The 14,341-nt window shown below is 46.1% G+C and overlaps 1 protein-coding gene across 4 annotated transcripts in view; it reads left to right on the top strand.

Moving 5' to 3' along the window:
• The first annotated feature begins 2,482 nt into the window (after window positions 1–2,482).
• The window catches only part of IQGAP3 (IQ motif containing GTPase activating protein 3), a 40,157-nt gene continuing 28,298 nt past the window's right edge, over window positions 2,483–14,341 (top strand). For 2 of the 4 annotated variants that reach the window (XM_036834406.1, XM_036834389.1), the window contains exons 1-9: window positions 2,483–2,571; window positions 5,123–5,210; window positions 9,827–9,983; window positions 10,627–10,704; window positions 12,024–12,100; window positions 12,848–12,915; window positions 13,005–13,118; window positions 13,359–13,537; window positions 13,983–14,061. In XM_036834406.1, the coding sequence (XP_036690301.1) occupies window positions 2,535–2,571; window positions 5,123–5,210; window positions 9,827–9,983; window positions 10,627–10,704; window positions 12,024–12,100; window positions 12,848–12,915; window positions 13,005–13,118; window positions 13,359–13,537; window positions 13,983–14,061 (877 nt within the window). In that variant the 5' untranslated portion in view covers window positions 2,483–2,534. Of the gene's footprint in view, window positions 2,572–5,122; window positions 5,211–9,826; window positions 9,984–10,626; window positions 10,705–12,023; window positions 12,101–12,847; window positions 12,916–13,004; window positions 13,119–13,358; window positions 13,538–13,973; window positions 14,062–14,341 lie in introns of all 4 variants that reach the window. The other 2 variants (XM_036834398.1, XM_036834378.1) reach the window with 1 other exon arrangement.

Raw genomic sequence — 14,341 nt, 5'->3', positions numbered from 1 at the left:
TTAAGTATATCATGCCACTCCCTTCTGGCTTGCAGAGTTTCTGCTGAGAAATCAGCTGTTAACCTTATGGGAGTTCCCTTGTATGTTATTTGTCGTTTTTCCCTTGCTGCTTTCAATAATTTTTCTTTGTCTTTAATCTTTGCCACTTTGATTACTATGTGTCTTGGCATGTTTCTCCTTGGGTTTATCCTGTATGGGACTCTCTGCGCTTCCTGGACTTGGGTGGCTATTTCCTTTCCCATGTTAGGGAAGTTTTTGACTATAATCTCTTCAAATATTTTCTCTGGTCCTTTCTCTCTCTCTTCTCCTTCTGGGACCCCTATAATGTGAATGTTGTTGCGTTTAATGTTGTCCCAGAGGTCTCTTAGTCTGTCTTCATTTCTTTTCATTCTTTTTTCTTTAGTCTGTTCCGCAGCAGTGAATTCCACCATTCTGTCTTCCAAGTCACTTATCCGTTCTTCTGCCTCAGTTATTCTGCTATTGATTCCTTCTAGTGTAGTTTTCATTTCAGTTATTGTATTGGTCATCTCTGTTTGTTTGTTCTTTAATTCTTCTAGGTCTTTGTTAATCATTTCTTGCATCTTCTCAATCTTTGCCTCCATTCTTATTCCGAGGTCCTGGATCATCTTCACTATCATTATTCTGAATTCTTTTTCTGGCAGGTTGCCTATCTCCACTTCATTTAGTTGTTTTTCTGGGGTTTTTTTCTTGTTCCTTCATCTGGTATATAGCCCTCTGCCTTTTCATCTTGTCTGTCTTTCTGTAAATGTGGTTTTTGTTCCACAGGCTGCAGGATTGTAGTTTTTCTTGCTTCTGCTGCCTGCCTTCTGGTGGTTGAGGCTATCTAAGAGGCTTGAAGGGAGGCTCTATGGGAGGCTCTGGTGGTGGGTAGAGCTGATTGTTGCTGTGGCGGTCAGAGCTCCGTAAAACTTTAATCCACTTGACTGTTGATGGGTGGGGCTGGGTTCCCTCCCTGTTGGTTGTTTTGCCTGAGGCAACCCAACACTGGAGCCTACCTGGGCTCTTTGGTGGGGCTAATGGCAGACTCTGGGAGGGCTCACGCCAAGGAGTACTTCCCAGAACCTCCGCTGCCAGTGTCCTTGTCCCCACGGTGAAACAGAGCCAGCCCCCACCTCTGCAGGAGACCCTCCAACACTAGCAGGTAGGTCTGGTTCCGTCTCCCCCAGGGTCACTGCTCCTTCCCCCGGGTCCTGATGCGCACACTATTCCGTGTGCGCCCTCCAAGAGTGGGGTCTCTGTTTCCCCCAGTCCTGTCGAAGTCCTGCAATCAATTCCCACTAGGCTTCAAAGTCTGATTCTCTATGAATTCCTCCTCCCGTTGCCGGACCCCCAGGTTGGGAAGCCTGATGTGGGGCTCAGAACCTTCACTCCAGTGGGTGGACTTCTGTGGTATAAGTGTTCACCAGTCTGTGAGTCACCCACCCAGCAGTTATGGGATTTGATTTTACTCTGATTGCGCCCCTCCTACCGTCTCACTGTGGCTTCTCCTCTGTCCTTGGACGTGGGGTATCCTCCTTGGTGAAGTCCAGTGTCTTCCTGTCGATGATTGTCCAGCAGCCAGTTGTGATTCTGGTGCTCTCGCAAGAGGGAGTCTCTGTCCACCTCTTAAATGCTAGTGTTTCCCAACACTCTGCCCTTTGCTCGTTTCTTACTTTACATGCTCTTCCTCAAAAACTTCATCCAGTCCTTTGAATTTTTTTTTTAATTGAGTATCATTGATTTACAATATTGTGTTAGTTTCAGGTGTACAGCATAGTGATGCAGTGCTTTTTCAGATTATATCCTATTACAGGTTATTACAAGATATTGGGTATAATTCCCTCTGCTATACAGTAAATCCTCATTGTTTATCTATTTTATGTAGTTTGTATCTGTTCATCTCATACGCTTAATTTGTCCCTCTCTGCCTCCCTCTCCCCTTTGGTAACCACAAGTTTGTTTTCTATGTCTGTGAGTCTGTTTCTGTTTTGTATATACATTCAGTTGTATTATTTTTTAGATTCCATGTATAAGTGATACCATATAGTATTTGCCTTTCTCTGGTTTCACTAAGCATAATATTCTCTAGGTCCATCCACATTGCTACAAATGGCAATATTTTATTCCTTTTTATGGCTAATATTCCATTATATGTATATATAGTAGGCCCTCAAGTTAAAGGGACCAAAGAACACTGTAGGAAGTGGAGGGGGGGGTTAATGGGAATACTAGGGGGAAATGATAAGAGGCAAGGGTAGGTGCAGGGGCTACTTCAAATAAGACGGTTTAGCAGCGAAGGAGCCCTGGAGAAACAGCGACCCAAAATACCACGGGAACGGGAGCTCCCCTCCGGGAGCGCCCCTCCCCGCCTTGGACGGTACCCTTCGCCTCACCTGGCGGCGCACCTCCCAAACCTGGAACTACAGATCCCAGAGGCCCCTGCGGCACGGACCGGAAGTGTCCTGTCCGCCTGTGGCTACGATGAGGGGCGGTGGCCGGGCGGCGGGAGATTCAAACCTGGAAGAAGGAGGAACATGGAGGGGAGAGGAACGGGCCCGGGCCGGGCGACCTGTGAGTGCCAGAAGGGGCCGAGAAGGGTCCGGCAGTGATGCCACTGGTCGGGGACTCGGTGGTCCTGGGAGAGGTTGGGGCTGGGGTTGGGGGCAGGGCCAACCAAGCTCAGTGGGGAGGGAGCACTCAGTCCGGACTCCTGCGGGCCGGAGTAAAGCTGTGAGCTGCGAAACGCTCCGACTTCTCTGTCGCGCTTCAAAGCTTACAAAGAGTTTTCTCCCTTATTCCCAAATTCTGGGGCTCCGGGAATGGGAGAATGTAGGTGGTCTGGATGGCCCCTTAAAAATTCGGCAATTACTGATGGCTACCATACTTGCCAAGCGCTACCAGGGGACGGGACGCCTAACAAGGCCTGGGGGGGCTTCTTTGACTTTTTGATGCTTCTTTGAGACAACGCCTCTCAAACTTTACGGTGTCGGTGTCGGAATTACCCGGGGAGCTAATTTAAAATGCAGATTCCTGAATCCTATCCCAGAACTTTAGTAACAATAGGTCTCGACTTGGGCCCATAATCTGCATTTATAACAAGCACCGCTGTGCTTCTTCCGTCACCCCACGTAACTGTGATGCGGGTAGTCCAAGTACCACACTTTCAAAAACACTGCTTTAGAAAGAGAGACTGGGGTCCGAAAAATGGGACCGCAGAAAGGTTTCCATCTGACCTTCTGAAAGAAAAGCAAAATCTACTCCTTTCCCTTCCTCTCCATTAGGATTCAAAAAGCGAAGTCCACATCCACCGATCTGTTGAAGGAAAGCTAGTTCCAGATCTGAAAAGGACAGGAAAACTGATTTTTTTTTTTTTTTAAGACTCTGTGTGTATGTACAAAGTCCCGCCCATCTCTCACAGTCCTCAATTCATAACTCTGAAGTGATGTCACTCACTTACTGGTTTATTTTCCATGCTTAGCAACCAACACTTGTTTCTTGTACACCCCCCTCAGGAACTGATGGATTTCCTGCGATTGGCCAGTGCTTTCAAATTTGAACATGGAGGGGTGTGTGTGTGTGTGTGTGTGTGTGTGTGTTTTAACTTGCTTAACTGACAATTCAAAGAAGCCCTGCCCCTCCCCCAATCATATTGCAGGATATGCAACATAATGAAAAGAGATAAAGAGTGGGAACGACATTAAGTGCTGAGTCAAAGACATTTGCTAAGCTCTGTCTCTGTTTTCAAGCTCTCTGACTTTATTTTCTTGGTGTATGTGTGTAGCTTTCTCTCATTTTGTCTGCTTTTGTACTGTCTTCCCTAAGGAGACTAGAGAGATAGGGGAGAAGAAGGGGGAGAAGGATAAAAGGAGGCTGTGGCTAAGGCAGAATATGAATGCTGTCTCATTTAAGGGATTTCCTGTTCTTGAGTTTAGGAGTCAGAGACTGTCTGCATTTTATTTAGCTTGGAGACTATTTAACTCCTCAGGTGACCTATACCAAAAGGGAGAGTAAATACACCTTTGTGATCTTTTAAAATTCTCTGTCCTTCCACTTAAACCCAAGTGAGTGGCTTTTTTTCACATGGTTCCCTCTGTTGAATTGCCTTTTCTCCCTTTCTGCCTGTTCATTCTTTAAGATTCTACTCGCAGGTAGAATCCTTTGCTTCCTCTGCTGCTTCCATAGACTATTTTAATTTATTTATTGGAGTATAATTGCTTTACAATGTTGTGTTAGTTTCTGCTGTACAGTGAAGTGAATCAGCTATATGTATACCTATATCCCCTCCCTCTTGGACCTCCACCCCCCCCCCACATCCCACCCGTCTAGGTCATCACAGAGCACCGAGCTGAGCTTCCTGTGCCTTATACCTTGTCCCCACTAGCTATCTATTTTACACATGGTAGTGTATATATGTACGTCGTAATCTCCCAGTTCATCCCACCTTCCCCTTCCCGCCCTGTGTCCACATGTCCGTTCTCTATGTCTACGTCCATAGACTATTCATGAACTATGATCGCACTTTTCACATCAGGTTGAAGTTTTTTACTTACATGTTTTTCTCTTCTAATAATAATCTTTGTACTTCTTGAGAGTAGGGGTCCGCTAGTCCAGTGCCTGACATATAGGAGGTATTGAATGAATGAATGGCTGCTGAATGATGAGTTCTAGTTGGTCCTGTTAACCTAGCCTCTGGGAAAGTACCTGAGGAGGATGACACAAGTACAGTTCTTGGAGAACTCAGAATCTAATTAGGGATAAAATGAGGAGCTAAGTTCCTAGCCAAGGAAGGATCTGGACATTCCTACTAGGAGGTACTGAGGGAAGAGCCATGAAGTAGGTTTTGGAAGGGGGAGGTCAGGAAGATGGCTAGAGGGGAAAGGGAAGGAGTACCTCCAATACAGGAAGGATCCCCTCTTAAAGGGTGCAGAGGCCTCCCTTTAACAGGGTGCTGACTAGGATAGCTTTACTGGATGGGAGAGAAGATTTGAGCCAGTGTCCTGGGAATAGGGGGACAGACATGTGGGAGATGCCTCCGGTTTCTGAACAGAGTTGCCTTAGAAAGTCTGTTAAGAAGAAGCTTGCTACAGCCCTCTGTCTAATGCTCCCCTCCTTGGTTCCTCAGATGAACGCCTCACAGCTGAGGAAATGGATGAGCAGAGGCGGCAGAACGTCGCCTATGAGTACCTGTGCCGGCTGGAGGAAGCCAAGCGGTGAGCAGAGGGACCGCCTCTTTCTGGTCTCCCTTTCCCACCCTGCCCACCCCAGGCACCTGCCCTCAAAGCAAATACAAAAAGACAAGAGTCCATTCTATGGGAAAGGGAAAGTTGAAATAGCATCTTTTTTTTTTTTTTTTCTTTCGGACTATTTTTTAGAGCAGTTTTAAGTTCGCAGCAAAATTAAGAGAAAGATACAGTGGTTTTCCATATGCTTCCTCCCCACAAACATACATAGCCTCCCCCATTATCAACAGCCCCCACAAGAGTGGTATGTTTGTTACAATTGGTGAACCTACTTGGGCATGTAATCCTCCAAAGTCCATAGTTTGCCTTAGAGTTCACTCTTCATGTTGTATACTGTAGTCTATGAGTTTGGACAAATGTATAATGACATATAGCCATCCATCATTATAGTATCATAGAGTAGTTTCACTACCCTAAAAAGTCTCTGTGTTTCATTTATTCATTCCCTCTGCCCCACCGCCACCCCCAACTTCTGGCAACCACTCATCTTTCTACTGTCTCCATAGTTTTGCCTTTTCCAGAATTTCACATACCTGGGATAATACAATATGTAGGCTTTTCAGATGGGCTTCTTTTACTTAGTAATATGCATTTAAATTTCCTCCATGTCTTTTCATTGCTTCCTAGCTCATTTTTTACTAGTGCTGAATAATATTCCATTGTCTAGATGTACCACAGTTTATTAATCCATTCACCTATTGAGGGTCATCTTGGTCGCTTACCAAGTTTTAGCAGTTATGAATAGAGCTGCTATAAACATACTTGTGCAGGTTTTTATGTAGATGTAAGTCTTCGACTCCTTTGGCTGAATACCAAAGAGCACAGCTTCTGGATCATATGGTAAGAGTATGTTTAGTTTTGTAAGAAACCACCAAACAGCTTTCCAAAGTGGCTGTACAATTTTGTATTCCCACCAGCAACGAATGAGAATTCCTGTTGCTCCACATCCTCAGCAGCATTTGGTGTTATCAGTGTTCCAGATTTTGACAATTCTAATATATGTATATTGGTATCTCACCATTGTTTTAATTCACATTTCCCTGATGACATATGATGTGAAGCATCTTTTCAGATGCTTATTTGCCATCTGTATATCTTCTTTGTATATCTTTCTTTGGTGAGGTGTCTGTTAAGGTCTTTGTCCCATTTTTTAATCAGACTGTTTGTTTTCTTACTGTTGAGTTTTAAGAGTTCTTTGTATATCTTGGGTAACAGTCTTTTATCAGGTGTGTCTTTTTTTTATAATTATTTTATTTTATTTTATTTATTTATTTTTGGCCATGCCATGTGGCTTGCGGGATCTTACTTCTCTGACCAGGGATTGAACCTGGTCCCTGGCAGTGAAAGTGCCGAGTCCTAACCACTGGACCACCAGGGAATTCCCTCAGATGTGTCTTTTGCAAATATTTTCTTTTGCAGATATTTTCTCCCAGTCTGTGGCTTGTCTTATTATTTTCTTGACATTGCCTTTTGTAGAGCAGAAGTTTTAATTTTAGTGAAATCTAGCTTATTAATTATTTCTTTCAAGGATTGTGCCTTTGGTGTTGTATCTAAAAAGTCATTGCCATACCCAAGGTCATCTAGGTTTCCCCCTATGTTGCCTTCTAGGAGTTTTACAGTTTTGCGTTTTACTTTGAAGTTGATGCTCCATTTTGAGTTGATTTTTGTGAAGGGTGTAAGGTCTAGGTCTAGGTTCATTTTTTGCATGTGGATGTCTAGTTATTCCAGCACCATTTGTTGAGGAGACTATCTTTGCTCCATTGTATTGCCTTTGCTCCTTTGTCAAAGATCAGTTGACTGTATTTATGTGGGTCTCTCTTCTGTTCCACTGATCTATTTGCCTATTCTTTCACCAATACCACACTGTCTTGATTACTGTGGCTAAGTCAGGTAGTGTTAGTGTACCAGCTTTGCTCTTCTCCTTCAATATCATGTTGGCTATTCTGGGTATTTTGTCTCTCCATGTAAATTTTAAGAGTCTCATGCTCCACTGACTGAGTTAGCCGGGTGTGCCTCCATGTAAACTTTATTTTTATTTACTTATTTTTTTTTTTTTTAATTTTATTTTTGGCTGAGTTGGGTCTTCATTGCTCCGTGCGGGCTCTCTCTAGTTGCCGCAAGCGGGGGCCACTCTTCACCACGGTGCGCAGGCTTCTCACTGCAGTGGCCTCCCCCGTTGCAGAGCACGGGCTCCAGGTGTGAGGGCTTCAGTAGTTGTAGATTGCGGGCTCCAGAGCACAGGCTCAGCAGCTGTGGCGCACAGGCCTAGCTGCTCCGCAGCATGTGGGATCCTCCCGGACCAGGGCCTGAACCCGTGTCTTCTGCATTGGCAGGCGGATTCCCAGCCACTGCGCCACCAGGGAAGCCCCCATGTAAACTTTAGAATCAGTGTGTGGAGATCCACAAAACAGCTTGCTGGGGTTTTGACTAGGACTGCATTGAATCTATAACTCAGGTTGGTAAGAACTAACATCTTGACAATATTGAGTCTTCCTATCCATGAATATGGACTATCTCTCCATTTATTTAGTTCTTTGATTTCCTTCATCAGAGTTTTGTAGCTTTCCTCATGTAGATCTTGTACATATTTTGTTAGATTTATACCTAAGTATTTCATTTTCAGGGGTGCTAATGTAAATGGTATTGTGTTTTTAATTCAAATTCCACTTGTTTGTTGCTGGTGAATTGGAAAGAAGTTGACTTTTATTTTATTTTAGTTAGTTATTTATTTATTAAACATTTTTATTAGAGTATAATTGCTTTACAATGGTGTGTTAGTTTCTGCTTTATAATATTTTATTTTATTATTTTTATATTTATTATATTTTATTTATTTATTTATTTGGTGGCACCAGGTCTTAGTTGCGGCAGGTGGGCTCCTTAGTTGCGGCTCACGGGCTTCCTAGCTGCGGCTTGCTGGCTTCTTAGTTGTAGCACATGTGCTCCTTAGTTGTAGCCAGCGGGCTCCTTAGTTGTGGCTGGCAGGCTTTGTAGTTGTGGCTCGCGGGCTCCTTAGTTGCGGCATGCATGTGGGATCTAGTTCCCTGACCAGGGATCAAACCCAGGCCCCCTGCATTGGGAGCACAGAGTCTTAACCACTGCGCCACCAGGGAAGTCCCGCAATTGACTTTTATATATTAACCTTGTCTTTTGCAACCTTGCTATAATCACTTATTAACGCCACGAGTTTTCTGGTGTCATGCTTTCAGATTTTCTACAAAGACGATCATGCCATCTGTGAACAAAGACAACATCACGTCCTTTTATCCCCTTACATAATTTAATACATATCTCTATATATGGACACTTGCTTACATAACGACAATACCATTATAATACCCACCTAAGTTATCCATTAATCCTTGGAAGATCAACACCGAGGCCATTTTCAAATTTTCCTGATTGTCTAAAAAAATCATCTATTTTTACAGTTGGCTTATTCAGTTAAGGATCTGAAAGAGTTCACATGTTACATTTGGTTGTTATGTACTACTAAGTCTTCTTTCATCTAGAACTAACATAAACAGTTCTTTATGTCATTGACTTGTTGAAGAAACCGGGTCATTTGTCCTGTAGAACATCCTACATTCTGGCTTTGTCTATTCACTTCCTGTGTCCCTCAATTTGTTCCTCTGTACCCCATATTTCCTGTGAATGGATGTTGGCTCTAAAGACAGGATAAATGCTTAATTCTTTCCTTTTAATCAATAGCATATTTTTAATGTTCTCCAAAGAAAGTAGGTAGGATGGGGTAGATAGAAAACCAGGGTGTCTGTGTCAGGGAAGGCATGAAGGGAGGTGTGACTGGCTCTCTCTTTGAAAACAGATCTTTCCTATAGGCCCCAACATGTGGAGAGGCCCTTATTCTCTCCCTCATATAATCATCAGCCATAATAATACTTTACATTTATATTCAAAGTGTTTTCACATTCATTAACTCATTTAATCCTGGCAGCTGCCCACTGAAGCAGGAAGTACAGGTGGTATCTTCATTTTACAGATTATGCAGCTGAGGCCCAGAGAGGTGAAGTGGGGGAGATGGTGTGGAAAGCAGGTCTTCTGATTCGAAGGGCTGTGACCTTTCTGTCCCTTTGTGCTGCTCCCCTTGCTTCAACCCTGGGGCTTCCCTACTCCCCTCATCATCATCAAAGCTGGGTTATGGGCTGTGTAGACATGACCTTTGTATACCTGGGTTCTCAGAACATGCAGAATAAGAGAAGTGAGCAGGTACAATTTGGTTCAACAGCCAAATGCATAACCAGACTGAGTGAGAGGTTATATCATGTAGCAGGTAAGAGCCTGTTTAAGCCTCACTGAAGATGGGCAGCTTCAGTATCTGTCAGGAAAGATGTATAGGGTGGGTGGGGGCTGAGGATAGGCCAATCCCGGTGTTTGGGGCAGCTTGGGAGAAGGTGGGAACAGCCAGGCAATGGGCAGAGAGGGGAGTTGGGAGTAGGGCAGGAACAGGAGGCAGGAGAGAGTGAGAGGCTGCTTAGGGGGAGAGAGGGAGGGAGGGAAGGTCTTGTGGTTGGAATGAAGTGCTGTGGCCTGCCAGAGTGGGTGAGAAGCTGCTCTTATGCTCTCAGCTGGATGGAGGCCTGCCTGAAGGAGGAGCTTCCGTCCCCGGTGGAGCTGGAGGAGAGCCTCCGGAACGGAGTGCTGCTGGCCAAACTGGGCCACTGTTTTGCACCCTCTGTGGTTCCCTTGAAGAAGATCTATGACGTGGAGCAGCTACGGTACCAGGTGGGGAGCAGAGGTCTCTACTTTCTACCTTCTTCCTCTCAAACTATCTGTTCTCAAAGTTGTGAGAGTGGGGTGACCATATAATTTATTGTCCAAACCTGGGTACTATTGAGGATATAAAAGGTGCTAGTAATCATTGCACTGGAACAACGGGTTTCAATTGGTGTCTTGCAGCCGGGCGGTGTGTACTATGCTTAGCAGCAAGGGGCATTTGCTAGGTGGACTTTGAGATGCCTCTGATATGAGAACTTCCAAGCAGACTTTTCTACCCACAGTCTACACTCAGAGGCTTGTAAGCTTTGCCACCTTGAAGTTACTTCCAGGACATGCTGCCCCTTCCCTGTGCTCTAGTCAACCCAACCCGCCTCTCCTTCCCATCCCAGCTCCAGACTCCCCTTTTCCAGGAAGCCTTACTAGCTTGCTAATCCCATCCCTGTGCCATCCTTCCCAAATAACCCACTGGGTCATCCGTCCCTGATGGTTTCTCTCTGTCTTTGTGTCTCTGTCCTGGGGGGATGGGAAATCCATAGGACAGGGTCCTCTGCCCCTACCCCTTGAATCTTCAAGCTATCGTCTGGGCTCTACCCAGAGGGAATCCTGAGAACTGTGGAAATAGATTCTCTTCTCTTTCCTTCCCTTTTAGGCAACTGGCTTGCATTTCCGTCACACGGACAACATCAACTTTTGGCTGTCTGCAGTAGCCCACATCGGTCTGCCTTCGGTAACATTGGGTCTCAAGACTGGGGTTCATCTTTGCTCTTCACCAGCACCTGCACCTCCACCGCACACAGGCTTTATCTCCCTGGCACTCTTTAGTGCTCATCTCCGTGTGCCTTCTAAATGAACTTAATCTAAGAGTTTAAGTTCCCTGAGGCTGTATGTCTTTGAACCATGTTACTTGGTGTCTGTCTTCACTTCCTTGTGGGTAAGGGAAGTGAAGGGAGGTGAAGGCAACCTGGCCCAGGATGCATTGTTCCCATTAGTCAGTGAGGCCCCTATATAACGCAGGAGGTGGGCCTCATGTTGGTCAGCCATCTTTCCACCAGAATTTCATAGCATGAAGCAAGGACACACCACATCCCAAGGCGGTAGACTTGGAAGCCTAGGCCAGGACCCCAAGTGGACACATGCTGCATGTCCTCTCACTCTTTGACTCTCAGTTTGTTTCTCATCTGTAAAATGGGGATAGTAATCCCTCCCCTGTCTTCCTTATAAGGTTGTCAGGAAGATCACATGACCTGTGTGAATTCCTTTTGTGAATTATAAAGAACTATACAAATTAAAGCATAAGATTCTGTAGTGTTTTTCTTCACTGTAGAAGGCAATTATAAGACAAGGAAATAACAGTTAAGACAGATGCTTTGGTGAGAGGCAGATCAATAGAGGCCATGTGTTCTCAGTGAGGCTAGAACACTTTTAAGTCTCTAGATTTGGTCCTTTCTTATGTATCTAAGGTAACCAAGAGGTATTGAGGTTAAACCTCATTACAGTCGCCAGGTGGCATGAGAAATCATGCCTGGGGTTACTCAGTTCTTAGAGGGGCCCCCACTGATCAGAGACCTCTGGCTTGAAGACAGGGATGGCATGCCCTGACCCTTTGCGGTCCTTGGCAGTGTGTGTTTCATTAGGCCCCTTGTGGAGTCATGGCCAGCTCCCAGCATGCCACCTTTCTGGCAAGAGTCCAAGGTGAGGGGCACAGGCTGGCTGTGTCTGTAGGATGAACAGGGGACCTGTTTCTCTTGGAGCATGTGGCCTGCGTCCTATAGCCTTGATAGCCTTGTCTGGTGTTTGGTTAATCTGGGGCTGTGTGTCCATGGCTGGGTCTTGGCTTAGTATGTGTCCCCAGTGCCTTTCTTTTACACTGAGTGCGTGGATGCAGTGCTGACTGTAAAGAGTTGGGGAGATTGACCCAGAAGCCCCAGGCAGCAAAGGAGTATACACCCCAGGTCAGAGAGGAAGACCAATTCCTCAGCCCCTCTCTCCATATCTGGTGCTGCTTCAAAGTCTTCAATGGCAGTAATTGGCTGGTTTCCCCTCTAGACCTTCTTCCCAGAGACCACGGACATTTATGACAAGAAGAACATGCCCCGGGTGGTCTACTGCATCCATGCACTCAGGTGAGAGACCAAGACTTTTGTCATCCAGGTTCCTCTAGGTGGATGCAACCAACGGTCAACAGCAACAAACATTGCAGCAGGGAGGATGGAAGATAGACCACAGGGAACACTTCTCAGAGTGACATTTTTGATCTACATAGTTTTGTTTAGATTTATGTACATGCTGGAGGGCACATTTATGTGTGATCTGTGTGGATGAAGGGAAAGAGCGGGCAGGGAAGAGTGTTCAGCTTGTGACTGGGGTGCAAGGAAGTCAGATTAGGATGCATCAGGAGTGTCACATGCCGTCAGTGTGAATGGAGAAGGCTATTTGGTCCTACTCGCAGCCAGCCATCAGCAAGCAGTTGGCTAAATCATAGAAAGTAATTGACCAGTTCCTATGTCCATCATGTCATCTCTTCCTGACTTCATTTCCCACATCCTTTGAGGACTCTGTGCCTTAGCTTAGCGGGTCTCTGCTTGCTATGCCCTTTCCATCCTCCATCTCCATCCAGTGACCTGCCACTACAATGTGTCCTTCTCTGTGAAGCCTTCGCAATCCCCCCAGAGCTCCTACAGCATCTTAGTTTTCTGCTATAGCATTGCCTTGTGCCGACTTACAATAACATCTCTCCCTGTGAATGGGGGATGACTTGTGGGCAGGCGCTGTATGGTCTTCATCTCCAAGTCCCCATAGTATCTCCTGCAAACCTATTATAGGCAGCATGTGAAAATGAATAGGCCCCAATGCCTTCCATTCTTTCCTAGTCTCTTCCTCTTCCGGCTGGGATTGGCCCCTCAGATACATGATCTATATGGGAAAGTGAAATTCACAGGTAAGCCCAGCTCCTTCCCCAACCACCACAGTCTGGGCAGGTCTTGGGGGTTCCGGGCCTGATGAAGGGCATCTGTGCTATTATTGCAGCTGAGGAACTCAGCAACATGGCCTCTGAACTAGCTAAATATGGCCTCCAGCTGCCTGCCTTCAGCAAGATCGGGGGCATCCTGGCCAATGAACTCTCGGTGGATGAGGCTGCAGGTAGAGACCAGGCTCCCCTGCTGGGGTAGTTCAGTGAGTATGGGAGGACCCTGAACCTTATAGCCCCTGCATAAATCCTGGATACTTCTCATCATAGGCAGGGCCAACAACCTACCTGGCTTGCCTGGCCCTTATGGATGGAAAAAGGGGATGATGTCAGAGTGGTCTGCAGCTGGTTATGCTGTAGCTGGACTGGGGTTTGCTCTGGCATCCTGACCTTGTTTTCATGTCCCCTCCTAGTCCATGCGGCTGTTCTTGCCATCAATGAGGCAGTGGAGCGAGGAGTGGTCAAGGACACCCTGGCTGCCTTGCAGAATCCCAGTGCTCTGCTGGGGAATCTTCGAGAGCCTCTGGCAGCCATCTACCAGGAGCTGCTGGCCCAGGCCAAGATGGAGAAGGCTGCCAATGCCAGGAACCGCGTAAGGAGCCTTGGATGGCAGGGGCCGAAAAGCTGGGTGGCCTGGAAAATCGCGAGTGAAACCAGGACTCCTATTTGTCCTGTCTTCGGAATCCAAAGTTGCCTAGAGAAACCAACTTGTCAGTTATTTTTGAGAAAGAGGAGAGGAACTCAGGAGAATAATGGGAATTCAAAAGAGAAGATAAGGGAAAATGTTCTGGGGCAGGGCTGAGGGATTGGAATGTAGAACTGGATGAGATTAGACTGGAGATTCCAAAGGGTAGTTCAACTTAACTGTGTCAGTGCCAGGGGGTTAGATCCCACGATTTCCTCAGATTCCTTCCAACCAGACTGATCTTTGGCCTTGGGAAGACCCCCAGAAGAAGAAATAGTTATAGACAGGGAGGGAGGAGTAAGAAAGATTGAATTGGTTTTCCCAGGTTCCCCTCTCAATGTAGTTTTTGCAGAATGATGGAGAAAGCCAGGACATCTATGACTGCTACCTAACTCAGGCTGAAATCCAGGGCAACATCAACCATGTCAATGGTAAGAGAGAAAGGCCAGGAGGGGTTTGAAGGGTAAGCCCCCGCCTAGGGAGTTTTGGGCTTGGCTTCTCTCAGGCCAGAAGGCCCATGACCTCACTTGGGCCAACACTTATTTCAAGGGAAGATCAAAGTCAAGGCTGTGTGTGCTCTGTTTTACGTCTGTTAATGTCTGGAGAAGTGGTCGCTGTCAAGGGGGCTTCTGTTTGAATGGACATCCATAGAGTGGACAGAGGCAAAGGGGCAGGCTTTTCAGCTCTTGGTCCTGGGGGCAGTTGGTCTGG

Source organism: Balaenoptera musculus, chromosome 1 (genome assembly GCF_009873245.2).
Source record: "Balaenoptera musculus isolate JJ_BM4_2016_0621 chromosome 1, mBalMus1.pri.v3, whole genome shotgun sequence".
NCBI lineage: Eukaryota > Metazoa > Chordata > Mammalia > Artiodactyla > Balaenopteridae > Balaenoptera > Balaenoptera musculus.
This window is presented reverse-complemented; position numbering and strand designations above follow the sequence as displayed.